This window comes from Acomys russatus, chromosome 14 (genome assembly GCF_903995435.1).
Source record: "Acomys russatus chromosome 14, mAcoRus1.1, whole genome shotgun sequence".
In the NCBI taxonomy this organism is placed as follows: Eukaryota; Metazoa; Chordata; class Mammalia; order Rodentia; family Muridae; genus Acomys; species Acomys russatus.
In genome coordinates this window covers 33,732,826-33,751,687 of record NC_067150.1, presented here as the reverse complement: position 1 = coordinate 33,751,687, position 18,862 = coordinate 33,732,826, and the positions used below count along the sequence as shown (strand labels likewise).

General features: G+C 47.7%; 1 protein-coding gene across 1 annotated transcript in view; it reads left to right on the top strand.

Annotated features, from left to right (window-relative positions):
• Positions 1-18,862, top strand: part of Sorl1 (sortilin related receptor 1) — a 162,733-nt gene that overhangs the window by 10,306 nt on the left and 133,565 nt on the right. The window contains exons 2-3 of the mRNA XM_051156240.1: positions 6,634-6,750; positions 15,163-15,288. Coding sequence (XP_051012197.1) covers positions 6,634-6,750; positions 15,163-15,288 — 243 coding nt within the window. The remainder of the gene's footprint in view (positions 1-6,633; positions 6,751-15,162; positions 15,289-18,862) is intronic.

The following is an 18,862-nucleotide window of genomic DNA, read 5'->3' as shown; positions in this document are numbered from 1 at the left end:
GATGATATTATTATTATTATTATTATTATTATTATTATTATTATTATTATTATTATTATTATTATTATTATTTCTTCTCCTCCTCCTCTTCCTCCTCCTTTTCCCCTCCTCCTCCTCTTCCCCTCCTCCTCTTCTTCCCCTCCTCTTCCTCTTCCCCTCCTCTTCCTCTTCCCCTTCTCCTCCTCTTCCCCTTCTCCTCCTCCACTTCCTTCTCAGCTTCTTCTTCCCCACTAGTAAAGGAAGGGATATATTCCCCCTGCCCCCAGGCTCCTTTTACTATGGAGCCCTCCTGGAACAAGATATGCCATAGTCAGGTGACAATGTTTCCCTGAGGGTGTGGCAGTGAATGACTGGTAGGGCTAATACTGGTAGGGCAAGCCAGTGAGAATGTGCTTATTGTCCTGGTTTGGTAGGAAGAAAAACTATCCTTCCCTTCCTCCCTCTTCTCTCCCTCCCTCCATGGATCCCTCTGTCCCATCTATCTGTGGCAAGCTCACAGCTCTAGGGAGGATGGTCGTGAAATGCCAGCTTTGAGTTCAAGGTCATTCTTTTCCTTCCTCATCTATAAAATGGGATGCTAGCATGGCTTTGTCAGCTAAGTGGCTAGTGAGTTCCGGGAGCCAACTCCAAGGTCAAGTGAGTATGCTGAACCCATGGAACAGGGCTATTATCTTCAGGGAGCACTCAGAAACTGGATTTCAGTTCTCCTGAGGTAGGGAGTCCAGGGAGGGTAATGAGCTTTCTAAATATAGTGGAAACTTGGTCTGGAAAGGGGACACTGGGAGCCCATTTGCATATCTCACATTTAGGTTGCCTGGTTGGAAAAAAAACCTTGATGTTAGACATGGGCAGTCCATCTTTGGTTTCTCAGGACCCCTTGGTGTCAGGTACTTTGGGGGAACTTTTGACTGCTGACTCTTTCCTCACTGTTGTAGGATAACAGTGTTGGCTTTATATGCAACTGTTGAATTAAAACCACCACCACCACCACCAACAACAACATTTCAAGGCCAGTGAGGCAGAGAACCAAACCAGGTTACCTGGTTCATAACACCTTGTTGTGTGTTCTAGAAGGTAGCATGTAAGAGGCATGATGGTACGACGCTGAGTGTGTCAGGGTGTCTTGTGCTTTGTGTTTGGCTAGTGTGAAGGAGGTAGTGGCAGAAAAAAATGTATGGAGAGGGGTGTGGCCCAATTCCTTGAAGGGGCCACCATCTTCCTTGGTAAACATCAAAGGCCATACAGAGTTCGGTGGCCTTCTTGGGAATTCCTCACCACCCTAATTTCTCCCAGAAGCCCTTGCTATGCTCTCAGAGGTAAGACATGACTAAAGAGCCTACAGGGTGTCTGGCATCTCGCAGAACTCAGTGCTCACTTCATGGGGATGTGCATCACTCCCCTTGTATGACTAGCAATTTATTTCCTCCCTTCTATTTATAACAACTCAGAGCCTGAGGAATGGACAGCAGCAGATTTCCCCCTGCCCCAATAAAAATAAGCAAATCGTTGTACCTCTGTGGATGCTTAGGGTATGCTGGAGGAACAAGAGATGCCCAAACACTGAGAGATGGTGATCTTGGGAAAGACTTTGAGCTACGCCAAGGTGTGGGTGGTGACCATTGCCAGGAGCTTGCAGTAGCTAATAGTCCTGCATGGCACCTGTGACTTAGAGTCCCTCCAGCTGGGGGCAGCTAGGTTTATGTGGGGCTGTGACTCTGCAGATGCTGCTCACTGTGCTTTGAAGTATTGCTTTGGCCAGAGACCCAGTCCCTGCCTCCTTTATGACTCATCCTAGCTGCATATTTTGGTAGCATGAGGGCTCACAGTGAGCTGAAAGGAAGTAAATACTTCTTACAAGTAGGAGCTCCTAGGTATTTGGATCTGCACTTGAGAAGTGTAGTGTTCTACGTAGGTCATAGAAAGGCTTTAAGAATCCGGTGGAATTTACATAACAGCCATCGAAAATGCGGTGGCATTTGGTATATCCATGTGTTGTGTAGCCGCTCTCTCTGTCCAGGTCTGTAACATCCTCATTAGTCTCAAAGAAACTCCTCTCCTCTCCCTCAGCCTCCTGGCAGCCCCCATCTGCTTTCTGTCCCTGTGGATTTACCTGCCCAGGATATTACATATAAATTGAGTCATGCAGTGTGTGACCTTGTGTGTCTGGGACTTTGCTTTTAATGCTTATCTGCATTGAAGCAATGGGTTAGCATTACACAGAGTCTTCATTAACAACCTCTGCAAATCCCAAAAGACAGCTCTCTCCCCGGTCTCCTCATCAAAGACTGTGCTGATTTCTCTTCAGTCCACTAACACAATGTTTTCTCAGCCTCTCACTACCTGGAAGCAAGAGAATCAGCCAGGCTCATCATCTCCCAAATGAACTGTAGACTTTGAAGGGGTTTTTCAAATGCTCATTCATGGCTCTCCTTCTGCGAGCTTCTGAGTAAGCGTTTGTGGGGCAGGACCTGACAGGTCTTCTCACTTTGGCAGTGGACTTCTGGGTCTCTATTTTTCAACCAGGTAAATTCTGGGGTACTGATCCTGGGCCAGGTGGCCTCTTTGGGTTCTGTTGTCACACCTTGCCTATGAGCCTAGCAGTGGTCTGACAGGCCTGCTGGATTTAGTTTGTCATCTAGGATGCAGTTGGATTCAGAGATCCTTGTGGCATGGAATCATGCCCCCCTCCCCCTTCTGAGCAGAGACACTCAGCCTCTCCCTGCTGCCTTTACAGCCCCAATTAATTGTGTCTCATTTATCAGGCTCCAGCTATGCCCTGTGAGCCAGAAAAGAAGAGAAGGAAGGTTGTTTACACCCCGGGGTTGTGGTTATGACTGACTACTCATCAAGGTTGTATTCCAGGGAAAAGTCACACTCTTACCTTCTCCCACTCCCTGGCAGGCCAGTGTCCCTTAGATTAGTGTGTGGAACTCAGTGGGAGAGGCTGGTAGAACCAATCTGCAGCTGCTACAGAGGGCTGCTGATAGGGAGGGCTGGCTTTGGAGGAGAGAAACAAACTAGACACACACCACCACGAAGGGGATCCAGTCACTGAAATCTGCGGGTTCTTGATCTTGGGGCCTGACCTGGGGGCTGTTGGCTTCTTGGTCACCGTCCATGGAGGGTGGCGAGCCAGTCCTGTGGGGATTGCTTTGTACCTTTCCCTGTAGTATGGCCACAGAGAAGAGGAAAATAGACTGTATATATCTTAACCTTAATAAAATTTATGGCTTGCTGACCTCCCTCTCCTGGCTCCCTTGTCTGTCCTTGTGGTGCATTGATTCCTGCTGCTGATTTGGGTCCTGTGCTTTGGGGGTGGGGTGGGGGGATGGGCACCTGGCTGCCTTGAAGGTTAGTGGTGACTCACCAGGGAGTTATTCTCATGACTGGATATGCTTGAGGTCCCTGCCAAGGCAAGGAGCGGAACTGTTTGTGTGTGTGAGTGCCTGGTGACCCTTAGACAAGCCATTGCTTGCCAGGGAGCTTTGGCCGTCCCTCCGCTGGGGCTGTCCTTTTCCAGTCTGCTCTTAGGAATAAAGGAGACATCAGATAGAAAAGGCTTAAAAGAAAAAGAAAAGAAAAGAAAAAAAGAAAGAAAGAAAGGTGTTCCCCCAAGCTTGCCCCGCAGAAGCTTTCTTTATAAGAACACCCTGGGATATTTTGATGCCTCTCTTTGTGCCGGTTTCATCCCTCATCCCTTCGGATCTGTTTCGACAAAGACCTCAGCAAGTGTTGCCAGAGCTCTTCTGCACTCTGATCCTGCAACACTTTTGTCGCCTGTTCAAAGTGTCCTCTGATTGTTAACCTGACAGAGGGAGGGCTTTGCCCGTGGCTTTGAGCGTGGCCAGGTTGTATATGGGAGGGCCTTTTCATCTCAGACCCCATGTGAACTTCAGGTGACTCTCCTAGGCTCCTAACCCTTTTTCCCAGTGCCGTTCACACAGTTCTCTGTTTGTTCCCTTCTGGTTCCTAGGGTGCAGATGGCTTTGTAGGGGACAGGGTTTTAGCCAGAGTACCCGAGGTGTCGGTGCTGGTGGGCTTCTGATCCGTCAGTATTGCCAGTTTCTTCCTGGAAGCCTACGTTGGAAGGGAAGAGAAGGGAAGCAAAGGGCACAGGACAGTTTGAGCTGCCATGGGGGGCGGAGGGGGGAGTCGCTTAACTGCTTCTTGAGTTAAATAATTAATTTCTAGTTTTTGATTTGCACATTTCTGTTGGTGCTTGCCTGGGCTGATCTACTGGGAGCGAGAAGGGGAGTTTTGGATTGACATCGTTTTCTAAAAATTATCAAGGGTCCTTTTATTTGACGTGGTCTCACTCCAGATAGGTTTTAAACGTTTGGTTCTTGGATCAAATTAGACGCAGGTGTTTAAAATCCAAAGCAGGGCTGTTACAGATTAGCTCCTCGGTGGAGCTGGCTGCCAAGTTTGTGGCCCAGGTGTTTTTCTTCTCCCTTGTGACATCTGAGAGCACCCCCAAGGAGTAGGTGGGGAGCGTCAGGGTGGAAGAAGGGACCGGAAGTAGGAGGAGCTGTGGCGAGGGGAGGGTTTCCTGCTAGAGATCTGCACTGAGAAGTGTAGACTCACTCAACTTGAACTTTTCATTAGTCTAAGAGTTGGTGCTGGTGCAGGTCATGCGTGCATGAGCTCTCCAGGCAAATCGCCCTCCTAGCCTGTGGGTTTGAGATGACTCAGGAGGCTGGCCAACTAGGCTTATTTCAGACACTGCTCAGCAGGAGCCATGGGACAAGCTCTGGGTTTGGGGAGGCTTTGTGCTGCTTCTCAGTGATGCACCTGGAGCTTGTTGGTTGAGCATTGTATAGCTCCCAAGTGTGCTGAAAAGTCAGTTTGGAACTGATGTCTGCCAGTGTATGGTGAACGCATGCATTCGGAGTGGTTCGGCCAGAGTCAGCATAGCGAAAAGGGGAAAAGCCACACAGTTGGTTTTCAATGAGGCAGAAGTGACCTCAAAGAATGGCTCTTTGCTCCGAGTTTATGTTCTTCCTCAATTTTAACAAAGAAACCCTGAAAGCTTAGTAGTGCCAACATATCTCTGAGTTCTGATCAGTTCAAAGTGAGTATTCCTGATCAGTGGCAGGCCTAGCCATCAGCAACCCGGGCTCTTTCTATCCTCTTCCTCTGCCTGCTTCTGAGACATTGGGATCCTGAGTTGGCACCTGTGGATGGGGAATGAAAACAGGCTGTGTGTGGTCCAGGGTACAGCGGTCCAACGGTCATCTCTCAAATCCTTTTTGGAACTCAGTCTCAGGGATGCACCTTGCTTTCTCAGTCTGGGCAAGGGTCTGTGGCATCTCCAGGAAGTAGACTGAGAGAGTAGCTGGTCAAGCTGCGACAGGGTAGGTTGTCGATATCCTCACCAGGCAAAATCGAAATGGCTTACCCAGCCACTGGTTGGCTTATTTGTTCTGTTTTTATTTTGCTGGTTTACAAAATTGAACGTCTGGCAACTTCTGTTAGCAATAATCTAAAGGCTGCTTCTGTTTAGATCTGAGAAACATTTCCTTAGTTGAGACACTCAAAAAAAAAAAAAAAAAAAAGTGTCAAGTTTAGGCGACACCTTGTTACCTATCCCAGCACTGAGGCTGAGGCAGGAGGATCGTGGTCACTAAGGCTACTTAATGAGACCCTGTCTCAAACAACCAAACAGCAGCAACAAAAGGTAGAGGAGCTGCATAAGGAAGCTTTGCTTTTGTCTCCTTAGCTAAAGTTGAATAATGGTGTCCCCTTCCCCCAAACACTGGCTTAGAATGAAGTTCAAAAAGCTTGTGGCCTGGGCTGGAGAGATGGCTCACAGGTTAACAGCACTGGCTGTTCTTCCAAAGGTCCTGAGTTCAATTCCCAGCAACCACATGGTGGCTCACAACCATCTATATAATGTGGACTGGTGCCCTCTTCTGGCATCTCCATTTCGAATTCAGTGAACTGTTGTTGTCAATCGTAATTATCCTACTGTGCTATAGAACATTCATTATGCCTTCTGATGGTGAGAGGGCTCAGTGGGTAAGACTGCTTGCGGCCAAGAGAGACAACCAAAATTCAATTCCTGGAACCTACACTGTGAAGGGAGAGGCTGATTCCAGGAAGTTTTCCTGTTCCCTGACTTCCACACGTGCTCTGCATCACACACACACACACACACACACACACAATGTAAAACCCATTTATTCTTTGCGTCCATTGCCCATCCCCAGTTGGCTAGCCCACCTCCATCACACTATTCCCAACCTATGGTGAAGTTTTTTTTTTTTTTTAATGAACAGGAAGTTTCAGTGTTCAGCTTACAGTTTTACAAGTGCACATCACACATATAGGGTAAAGGTCAGAGTAGCTGGGAACTGATGTCATCAAGGATGAAAGAAAGCTTGGGCAGTGATATCCCAGGAAGATTTTCTGTAGTCTGGCTACATCCACAGTGTCACTGACTGTTGCAGGGGCCTGTGTTTCTTCTTGGGGAAGGTGCTAAGGGGAGAGTTTGCAGAGCAGTGAGAAGGGCTGCCCTGACCCCATGCTTCATACCTCAGGGTCTGAGTGAGTGAGGAGGATCAGGAGTCGCAATTTGGAGTGTGTGAGGCTGTCACTCACCAAGGGTCTTGATTTCCTTTTGGTCTCTTTCAGGTCAGTCTGAATGACTCCCACAATCAGATGGTGGTGCACTGGGCTGGAGAGAAAAGCAACGTGATTGTGGCATTAGCCAGAGACAGCCTGGCGTTGGCAAGGCCCAAGAGCAGTGATGTAAGTATCTCTGTGGCTCTGGGCCCTCCTGGGTGGCACTGACTTGCACCTTCTGATCCTTCAGGTTGTCATGTCAGAAAAAAATAGTGAGTAATTAGGGAATGGATGGCATGAGCTGTTTGACAGTGAAGAGATACGGAAAGTAATGCATGTGCCCCTTGTGTACTGGACACAGGGCAGAGCCTTCCAAGTCGGCGTGTGCAGTGTGGGATGGCTTTTGTGAAGTCACAGGTGGTATGCCTTGGTAGCCCCACAAAGAGCACTCCAGGGCAGAGTAACTTGGAGCTGGTCCAGATTGAGTCAAGCTGCTTTTTGCTTTGTTCTGTTTTATTTTTCCTATATGCCAACAAGGTTGATGAGCTGTTGACAGATTCATTCTTTCTTCTTTACTCATCATATATTACTTATTGACTTATCATATATTATCCCTTTATCTGTATGTATACCTATACTCTATATTGCCTTTCTGTCTGTCTGTCTGTCTGTCTGTCTGTCTGTCTATCTATCATCTGTCCTTTATCATATATCTATTCATCTTCTATTTCTCATCTATCATATCCATCCATCTATCTATGTATCTATCTGTGTGTGTATGTATGTATCAACCATCTGTCTGTCTATATGTCTAACAATATCTCTATCAATAGCTATGTATATATGTATGCATGTACGTATGTATCTATCTGTGTATGTATGTATGTATGCATCTATCCATATCTATCATCTATCTATCTATCTATCTATCTATCTATCTATCTATCTATCTTTCAGTTAATCATCTACCACCTATGTGTGTATGTATGTATGTATGTATGTATGTATGTATGTATGCATCTATCTATCATCTATCTATCTATCTGGCATCTGTCAGTCTACATATCTTACAGCCTCTCTATTGATAACTATCACCTGCCATTTATATGTTTTTTGTTACAGGGCCTCATTCTCCAGCACACTCCATAGCTACCATTGCTGTCTTTTGGCCTTAAACGCACAGCAGTTCTCTCTCTGTCTCTCTAGTGCTGGGGTTTTGAGCATGAGCTGTCTGTCCAGTTGACACAAAATTCTCTTAACTCTTAATTCCCACTGTTTCTGTGGATGTTGTTGTTAGATACTTTGAAGAAATGAAAACGAAGGTTACAAACTTGTTACAAGCCTGTGCAAGACCTTCAGATCCGAAATTAGAGGGAAGCTGCCTCCAAGGTTTTGTTTTGGTTTGTTTGTTTGTTTGTTTTTTTATTTTGAGGCAGGGTCTCGCTATTTAGCCTAGATTAGTCTGGAGCCTCTCATGTAGATTAGGCTGGCCTTGATCCAATCCCTGCTTCCCCCAGTGTTGGCTTTAAAGGCGTACACCATCATGCCTGGCACTTCCATGGTCTTTATAGCCCAAAAGACTGTCTTGTCTGTGGCCTTGGACAGCAAGGTATTTCTGCACCTTCAAAAGAGACAGAGGCTCAAGAAACATCTTCAGTTTCTTCATGTCAGTGTGGTGACGGTTGCATGGTGAGTGGTAGAGAGGCACTAGGAAGCAGCAGAAATACTTTTCAGAGCTGCGGTGAACAGGTCTCAGGTCCTGGAGGCCACGCAGGGGACTCGTTCAGTACAGATCTTCCAACTGTTCAGCTGGAGGTCATAGGTCTTTTGTTTAATTCTGTGGTGCTCGGGGTGGAACCCAGGGTCTGGCACTTGCTAGGCAACCTCTCTTACCCCCCAGCCCAGAGGTCTTTCTGTGTAAAGGTGCTAAGCCTTACTAGTTGGCAGCTAAAGTATAGTTCTTGCTAGTACCATGTAGGCCAAGTGAAAATCTAGGGTCAGAGTTGGTCCGTGCCTCCCAAGTCTGCAGTCCAGACTCCTTGTGGGCAAAGACACAGTCCCTGCCTTCCCGTTGGTATCTGCCTTCTTCACAAGGGTGAGCCTTGTAGCTAGACCTTTCCTCACCCTGGATTTTGGGCAGAGGCCCCCTTTCCCTATACTCTTGCTTTAAAGGTACACTTCTGCATGTACGTTTGGTGTCTGAGAACCCCCTGTCCCAGTTGGATCTATTCAAGGGGAGCCTAGGGATGTTTTCTAGAGAAGTTGTTTATGGCAGCCACAGTCAGCGAGGCTTGCAGAAGTGCTGGCTATCAGCAGCAGAGCTCTGCCTAGGGAGCATTCTGAGCCATGGAGCGTGGGATAATGCAGATAATGGCTAGTCTGGGTGTTTTGATTTTGAGCAAGGCCAGACTTGTTTGGGGCAACAACTTAGGCCAATTTATAAATAAATATGTTCAAGGTTTGCAAGCAGTAGCTGTGGCCATATATGGGTGGCTGTGTGTGAATGCCCGCTGGCCTTATAATGCTCAGTGGTTACCTACCTGTGTGCCTGTTTAGTCTACTGCCTGGTAATAGCAGTCTCTTTAGGCATAGAAGCTAGCTCTATGCTATTCTATGTTGAGCTATCTTCAGAGTATTTATGCCTGAAAAATAATCCCCTTTGTTTTTCAGAAAATATTTGATTTTGCAAAATAGGTAAATGTATTTAAGCATTGTTTAATATTTTTGTTGGACATGAAAAGGGGCTTAGGGCACAAGTGAATTCACAGTTGGTCACTTAGCATGTCAGTGGGAGATGGGGGAGGAGCATAATGAAATGATGGACCATTTTTCTGTGCCAAGCACTGAAACCTCACACGTCAGACCCTCTCATTCTTGGTTGAGTCAGGAGTGTTGGTCACCCAAGTATTACCAGCCTATCCAACTCAGCCCTCACTCTGTGCGAGTGTTTGTGTGTTTTGAAGAGCTTATTGGCCATTTGAAGTCATTACTATGGGATGGCTTATGAGAGAAGATTAAATGGAAAGGGAACTTAACGTCCGGAGTTAATAAATAGAAATGGCAGAATTTTTCCTCTGTCCGTGCGCAAACCGCATTAAAGAATTGGCAGCCGAAACTGAGATGCTCAGATGTGAAAAGTTAGTGCAAAAATAAACTGTGACTCAGAGGCAGAGTCGGTGGCACTGGCGAGGGAACAATCCAGACGTTCCTTAAAGGGAACTGGAAGCATGGTTCAGAAAGGCCCCATCTGAAGGGAAAGAGCTTGCATGCAAGTAAGGACCTGTGTGAAGGGCGGAGAGTGGCTGAGGTCATGAGTATTCTGAACGTAAACAAGGGTGGGCCTGCACACTGGGCTCCCACATGGCGTGTTCTTAAGCAAAAAGCAAACCAAACCGTCCGCATCAGTGGTCCTCAGCTAAGGGTTGTCTCCCGTGAAGGTGACCTGTTCCCGTAATGAGTTGATGAACTGCATCATAGGCTATGGCTTGTCACCGCTCTTCCTAGTTTCTTAGTTTTGCTTTCTGATTATGCATTTTGGAAAGCACACAAGTGTGTGATACTAACGCTCAAGAGACCGAGGCAGGGGGATTGTGAGTTCTAGCCTACCCTGGGCTACAGAGTAAGCTTTTGTCTCAAACAACAAATTAGATACCCCATCTACCCTCCAAAACAAAGCAAACAAACAATCAATCAACTAACAACGAGGAGGCACAGGGAAGTACACAGGTGCAATATAAATGACAAAAAATGCTACCTAAGGACAATATATACCAAAGGATCAGAATCAACCAAAATGCCATGAATAATAAGACTCATTCTTGTCCGTAGACCAGTGTGATTTTATGATTAGTTCCTCCCTGGATCAACTAGGTGGCAAAACTCCCATGCTTGGGCTAGAATCCTGTCTCTGCCATTTATAAATAAACGGACTTTGAGCCAAGTAATTTACATTATCTTAGCCTTTTTTTTTTTTTTGATTACTATAACAAAATACTTGAGACAAATCAGCTTATAAAGAGAAAAGTTTATTTTGACTCACAGCTTTAGAGGTTCTGGTTCCCTATTGTTGGCCCCACTGTGTTTATCTCCGTGGCTGGGGTGCTGTGTGTACAGCCCAGTTGTATAGCACAGTGGTTAGCAAAACAATTGCCTGGATATACAAGCTTCTGGGTTTGACTCTCATTACTGCAAAAACAAACGACCCAAACTTTGGTAGCTGTGCTGGTTAATTTTTGTGAACTTGACACAAGCTACAGTCATTTGAGAAAAGCCTCCCATCAGATTGGCCTGTAGGCTAGTTAGTGTATGGGGGTGGTTTTTTGTTTGTTTGTTTGTTTGTTTGTTTGTTTGTTTTTTTATTAACAATTGATGTGGGATGGCCCAGAACACTGTGAGTGGTGCCACCATGGGGCTAGGGGTCCTAGGTTGTATGAAAGGCGGGCTGAGGGAGGCATGGGGAGCAAGCCAGTAACTGGCGTTCCTCTATGACCTCTGCTTCAGTTCCTGCCTCCAGGTTCTTGCTTTGAGTTCCTGCTTTGGCTTCTGAGGATGGTGAGCTGTAACCTGTAAGCCAAACAGACCCATTCTTCCCTAAGATGCTGTTGGTCTGTGCTTTTATCACAGCAAAAGAAGGCAAACTAGAATGGTACACAAAGTATGGCATGTAGGCCAGCCACATGAGTGTTTTCGGGGAGCTGCTTAGAAATGCAGAGTATAAGGAAACACCCCAGATTTTCTTTTTTTCCCCATTTCTTTTTCCATTTTCTTTGGGACATGTTCTCACATTGTGGTTCCTGGCTGGCCTGAGACTGACTATGTAGCCCAGGTTAGCATTGAACGCCTTCCTTTTCCTTGCCTTAGCCCCTCTGGTCCTGAAATTGAAGGTGTGAGCTTCCATGCCAGGCAGACGCCACTCAGAGTCTGCATTTGGCCAGTGTCTTGCCCGGGTGTTTGTTAGTCCCATTAAGATCATAGCAGAGCTATAAAAGGCTTGGGGGGCAGTGCCAGGGGAGGAGATGCCTTCTGACATTTCAGTCGCTCCTTCTCCTCCCCTCCATCATCATTATTATTATTATTATTATTATTATTATTATTATTATTATTATTATTATTATATAATTTTGAACTACATGGAACTTCAAAGGACTATCTTTGTGAGTGAGGAAATGATTTAATTGGGACCTTGGGGTAGTTTAGTAACCCTCCCACAATGGATTTTTTTTTTCTTTTCTTTAAAGAACAGTGTCATATTGAGGTCAGAGAGGCCTCGTTAGTGAAGAAGCCTATACCTGGAAGAAAACAGACTGTACGGGCAGCAGACAGCAAGCACGCGGTGTCTGCTCAGGCTCACCTGGCAATGGCAGTGGGCAGTGAGTCAGCAGCATCATTGCTGCCGTGAGCAACAGACAGCCCCAAATAGAATGTGTACTCAGGGTGCAGGACAGTGACTGCAAAGCCACCATTCCACTTACCACTACCCTCAGAGGCCTTTTGTGCTGTCAGTGTGGAGGGATAACTGTGCCCAGGGGCCTGAGCATGGTCTATGTCTGCCAAAGAGAAGGTAAGAAGTTACAAGGACGGGATAAAAATAGCTTGAAGGGATTGTTCAACGCCGACAAGGCAAGGCAGGTTGATGAGCGGCGGTGATAAGCTTCGGGCGTAGGGCAGGTCCTCATCAACTTCCTCTTAACCTCTATTAAGTGTAAGGCTCAAGAGACGCCCAGCTCGTTCCGCAGGTGTCACGAGGAAGCCATTTTACCACCACATACACCCTGTCAGCCGTGTGGTTGAGAATCTCAGGAAGTCTTTGTAATCTGCCTACCTAGGTCTTTTCTCCCTTCTGGCTAGACCTCCTGACATTATGCATGATGAAAGGGACCATCTCCACGAGGGTAGAAACGTGCAGAGCGAAAAGACAAGAGGCTTGGAATCTCCAGGGCCTGGCAAGGCTTACAGCCGGTGTGACCTTGGGCCAGTCATTTGCTGCGGTGAAGCTTTGCTTTTACTATCTCAACAGGGAACTGTTACAACAGATCCTCTGGCTCTGTGTGCTCTGCATCCATGATTATATGGCTGGTGAAGCGAAAATGTAAGGGCAGAAGGTCGTACCCACTCTGACCATGAGCAGCCATCCCCCCCCGCCCCCCCCCCCCCGCCTTATCATTGTTAAAACAATGCCGTACAAATAAGTATTCATCCACATACCATAAGACGTGTGCTGTCTTAGTTATAAGCAGCTTAGAGATGGTTTAAAGTATATGGGAGAATCCATGTAGGTTCTATGGTATTTTATCTCAGAGACTCGAGTGACACTGGATTTTAGTATCCATGGGGACTCTGGGACCTGTCTACCGAGGATACTGAGAACTGTCTTCCCCATGTCTCACCAGGTAATTCAGTTCTCTCTTTCTCTCTCTTTGTTCACTGGTTAGGCACATTCATTTACTCATTCTTTGGTTTATAGCCGTATTTGTTCATTACATAAGTCTTGTTGACTAATGGGCACACACTAGGTACCCCGAAGCCACAGAGAAGAGGGCAAATGTGTGGGAGGGAATAGTGCATACTGGACAATCCTGCTTTGGTGTAAACACAGGATCCCATTTGCGCCTCTCACAGTGGATTATCATGCCACAGGATGTTGGAGTTGATAGGGGCCTTGCTTAGTTCCCTATTTAAGAAGCCATTTGTTTGGCCTATACAACTTTTGAACCTTTCTGGGATGCCCATGCCCATTCTCGGCACGCAGAATGCAAGAAAGTTCCACTTGGTCTTTTGTAGATAACTTGGGTTATTTGTGAACTATCACCCTGGCAGCCGGCTGCAGCTGCCTCTGTGGCAGCTCTGTACTGTGAATGGTTCCTTCTGAGGTGACCCAGTTAGAGGCAGACACACCCTGACTCCTTTCACCTTGACACAAATTAAATGGTAATGAGCCCCTTGTCTCAGTGCTCCGAGTGCAGCCTCCTGTCCTTTACAGCTTTTTCATGGCCTCATTAACAAGCAAGCACTCACATGTCCATAGGGCCCATCCTTGTCTGAGGACCATGTCTTTTATGTCTGTGTGTGTCTGGTGCCCAGTGCTGGACTTGGCTCCTGTTAAAACCTCAAGGCTTATTTGTAGTTGAATTAGATGGGCAGGGATGACAATATAGTTTCTGGGTTGAGTCCAGCCAGTCTCTCCTTGGAAATTGCCTGCTGTTTTTCTTCCATGCTTTCCTCAATTATTTTTGTTCCCCAAAGTAATTGAAAAATAACAGTGTGATATTCATCTATCAGATTTGTTTTTTATCCCTTGATTATATTAATATTTCATATCTCACAGACAGTAAAGTCTAGGTTAAAAATAACCCAACAACTAACATTTTATTCTTCAAGTGGCTTCAGAGGTCACTAGCTTGAAGGGAGGCATTCTGGGTCAGGATCTATCTCCCTTGGCTCCTTTTTTAAATTTTTCTTTTAGATTTATTTTGTTATTTATTTATGTGTATGCATATGCATGTGTGGGTACTTGTGGAGGCCAGAAGGGGGCATCAGATCCCTGCAGCTGAAGTTACAAGTGATTGGTTGAGAGCTCCCTGATGTGATGTGGGTGCTGGCAACTGAACTCCATTCCTTTGGAAGAGCAGCAAGCCCTCTTGACCACTGCACCATCTCTTCTGCCCCCTGCCAGGTTGACTTCCTATGTTGTTACCTAGGCAAGTCCCTAATCTCAAAAGGCCCATGGTCTTCTCTATGAAATGACTTTGCAATTGTACTCTCCGGGTAGGGTGGCTGTGCATGTAACCTGAGCTCATTCCTGATCGGATCAGCGTTGTCTGATCAGCGTTGTCTGTGCACAGTGCGTAGATGACTGCCATTCTTATGTTGTGCCTTTGTGGTTACTGTACGGCTAGAAGCCAGGAGGTCTATTGGTAGGTAGGGTCCAGGACCTTGCTGCTGCTGCTGCTGCTGCTCCCGTCTCCCGTGCTGTGGTCACAAAACAGTAGTGCAGGAGTGGATTCTGATACTGATTGTGCATATGCATGCATGCCTGTGTTAGGTGTAGGGCCTTGTGTGTACTAGATGAACGCTGTACCACCGAGCTGCCCCCGCCCAGTCTGCTGGCAGCACCTCTGCCTCGCCATCTCACTGGAGGCCTTTGATGGGTTTCTCTCTTCAGGTATGGAATGCAAGCTTCCCGGCCGAGTGACGAGGAATTCAGTTCTCCTGATTACCTTTTGGGGGACATTTCAACAGATGCAAAAACACTTTCAGCCCCCTTTCCTCTCGGAGGGCACTCTGTCTGCATCGGGCCTGGAGCACTTCACCCAGCAGGAGGAGGGTGTTCGACTGACAGTGTTTGCCAGGTGCTCCTGGTGCCTCAGGACGGTGTGCTCTAACTTTGGGGCCGGAAGTCTTCTGCTTCCCCTTTGTGGGTCATGTAATTAATGCTAATCAGAAGTTCATGGTTAGCATCAGGGACTCCCCCTGGGGGACCCCGCTCTTTGAGGATCCAGAGTGAGGAGCTATGATTTGGAGGTGCAGTTAAAGGCTGCTCTGTTTGGCATCTCACTGACTCTTTTCTTCTCCCCTCCCCCGCCCTTCTGTGTGTTCCAGGTTTATGTGTCTTATGACTATGGAAAATCATTCAATAAGATTTCGGAGAAGCTGAACTTTGGCGTGGGAAACAGCAGCGAGGCCGTGATCTCCCAGTTCTATCATAGCCCGGCAGACAACAAGAGGGTAAGGAGGCTCTGGCTTCAGTGCAGTGCATTCTGGGAAGATGGCTGTACCGAAGGGGCCTGGGCCGCGGAGCCTTTTGCCATCTTTGCAGTGCATGTGGGTCACCAGCTACTTTTTTTCCCCATCTAATGTGGGAGTTGGTGACAGAATGAAGTTCTCAAGGTGGATCTTTGCATAGTCAGAGCGAGTACTTGGTCAGGCAGGATTTCTGGACAAACAAGGAAGGGCAGGTTCAACCGCAGAAAATCTGCCAACCAATAAAGTGCCTGACTCACTGGTGGCTGGAGCGTTTCCTAGGTACACAGTGCTAATCATGGGCCTCCAAGAGTATGTGTGTATGTGCGCGCGCGCGTGCGTGCGTGCGTGCGTGCGTGCGTGCGTGCGTGTGTGTGTGTGTGTGTGTGTGTGTGTGTGTGTGTGCTCGCGCGCGCACAAATTTTTTCTTTCTCTCTTCTTAGAACCTATATGGGTATAGAGAAGAAACCCCAAGAAGCAGGTGTGGCTGTGGCTGTGCCTGAGCCTTATGCCCATGCTAACCCCACTTGGCATGTTTAGCCTCCTTGCTTCTTTGATCAGTACCCCCAGGCAGTTGCATCTGGAGAAAGCATTGACCTTTCCCCTGGGCCACAGGCAAATAGAGCTGGCAGAACATGCCTGGAACCTGACAGCCCACTAGGCTTTCTGCCATTTGGTAGCGCTTTTCCCTGGGAGTTATATTGGATCCTGTGTTTCCAGGCGTGGGACGCCATGGCTTCTTCTAGGAAATGTCCCTAGGCTGAGAATCCCCCAGCACTAAAAGCCTCCTCAGGTGAGGCGAGCTGCTGTCGGTCTACTTTTCCAGAAAGGACCTGCTGGGCCAAGGCCACAGGGTCCTTCTTCGATGGCCCTGGTGTTGGTTTCTCAGGTTGCTTTGGGGGTCTCCTAGCGGGGAAGCTGCATTAAAAAGGTTTAGCAATTCATGTGGTTTCCCTGACCCATCAGAACAGACCTTTTCTAGAGGGATCTATCTGGGTCTGGGAGGGCTCTTTTAGTTGTTGTCTTTGTGGAGAAGGTGTTCTATCCATTTGCTACTCTCCTCCGACCCCCCTGCCCCCACTTCCCTCTCCTTCCTCCATGGGGGCCTGGCCGCTAGTGCTTTAAGAGGAAGCACTGGGGATGGTTCCAGGCAGTGGGTGTTTACCAGCTGATACAGACCAAGAAAAAACAAACAAACCAACCAAAAACCAACCCAAAGACTGGCATAGTCATTGCTGGTGCGTGCTAGGTAAATAATCATCTCCACCTGATGACCTCAGGGTAAATGGGCAGCTAGTAGTTAGCTGTGTGCATCCCAAGGGGAAAGCAAGAAGAAACGAGAGAAGCTGGCCCTGGTTTACACTTCACCACTGGCCTTAACCACACCCCTACTGCCCTTCCTCCTGAGTCAGGCTGGTCTTGAGGGCTCCTAGAGGTGGGGAGTGGTCACCTTATGGGATTGTAAGAGGTGAGACTCTCCATCAGGGATTGGGCTTGCTAAGGGCTGGCTGCTTCTGGATAGTTCTCTGTACACTTACTCCTCAAGAAACAAATGAACTGAGACTGTGTTACCACGGTGTGCTTCCCCCATTATTATTATCACCAGCAGGTTTCCACCCCATCTCAGAGCTGACTCTGGCTGAAGTCTTGGACTTGAAGCCTCCTTCCCTGCCCTGGGCATGCCCCTTTCTAGTGTCAGCATGCCCTTCTAGCTTAGGGCCCAGATGTAGGCAAGTTGTGCCTTCCTACCTGTTTCTGATTACAAACAGTGGCGGAGACCACAGGCCTGAAGACAGGAAGGATGCTTCGAGCTTCTGTGACCATGTTTAGAACAGGCAGAAGATCCGAGCTTTTGGAGCTTTTGGTCTGCAGGAGGTATAGAGCACCTGCTATGTTGGGGCAAGAAGGAAGTAGGGGATACTGAGTGATCACACTGCAGAGACCTCGGCGTTGTATGGAGAGGTGAGCGCAGTGTGTTTATAGCTCAGGGGCGCGGTGTGCATCTTAGGGTTCTCATGGTGAGCTGGCCATGCGTGCTCTGGACTTGGCAGGGATGTGGACTCAGGAAGCAAAGCAGCTGCCTTTCTGGAGAACATAATGACAGTTGGAGGTGAAGCCTACAACCATGAAGATAGAGGGAGGGAGGGAGGGAGGGTGGGAGGAAAGGAGGGAGGGGGCCTTTTCTGTAGCACGTCTACTTCCCCAGACAAAGCTGTCACCCTCCCCAGATATCTCCGGAAGGAAGTGATGACACTGACTATGCTGGTGGTGTTTGTTACTTTTACCTTTGTCCCCTGGAAGGCAAATATTGCCTCACCAGGCTTACCACTTCTTGAGAAAAGCCACACAAGGCTGGGTACCTCACTGTCAAGAGTGCCAGGCGCAGTCCTGTCACCTGTGTAAAGATGCCCAGCGGGGCTGTCAGTCTCTCAAGTTGATGCCGACAATAGCTCTGGACAGTCTGGACCTTAAGGAGGGGCAGCCAGGGACCTGGAGGGAGGATGTGAAGGGGCACTCCCCTTTAGCCTGTGGCTTTGCCTTGTGATGGAGACACGCTTATATTCCACTGCTGCTTCTTGGTCTCACACGCTGCGCCCTGAGCTGGTGTGCGGAAGCCCTGTTCGCCTTGAAGGCACGCACAGTCAGGCAGGCTGTGGCTTTCTGTGTCTGGGCTCTTTGTCAAGGGCCACCAAAGCACAGTTAGGCTTTGCAGTCTAACCTTAGCAGAAGTGCAAATGAATCCTGTCTTCTTCCAGGCTGGGGGTGGATGTGGGGAAACAGTAAACGGTTTGTTTTTCTTCCTTCCCTGCTTGCTTTCTCTGTGCTTCTGACTCATCACCACACCTGCACTAAAGCTGGACAAAGGTCATTGTGTGGATTAAATTCTGAAGCTTACTGTCCCAGTTAGGGTTTCTATGGCTGTGATGAAATGCCATGACCAAATCAGCTTAGGGAGGAAAGGTTTTTTTTTTTCCCTCTCACAGTTCCATACAATAGTTCATTATCAAATGTTGTAATGCAGAGGCCATGGAGGGGTGCTCCTTACTGCCTTGCTCTTAGTGGCTTGCTCAGCCTGCTTTCTTATAGAACCCAGGACCACCAGCCCAGGCATGAAACCACCTACAATAGGCTGGGCCCTGCCCCATCAATCACTCTTTAAGAAAATGCCCTAGAGGCTTGCCTACAGCCTCATCTTATGGAGGCTGTTTCTCAGTTGAGACTCCCTCGTCTCTGATGACTGTAGCTTGTGACAAGTTGACATAAAACTACTTATTTATCTTCCCAGAAGTACCTCTAGGATATTAAGTGATTACAAACAGGCTGCTGAACTTAAGAGTAGGCAGAGATGCTCCTGAGAGCTCAATTTAGGAAGCAGTGAGTAGGTCAGGTCTGTTGGCCAATCCGTGTGGTTGGCCACCACGGACCTCAACAGCAAGGATTTTAGAAACTTAAGAGCATGGTAGTACATTCTGTTCTTCTCTATCGTGCGTGTGACATATGACGCAACATCAAGGTGTAAGAGATGCTGTGGGTCGTCCCCTTGATGGGGAGGCCTGAT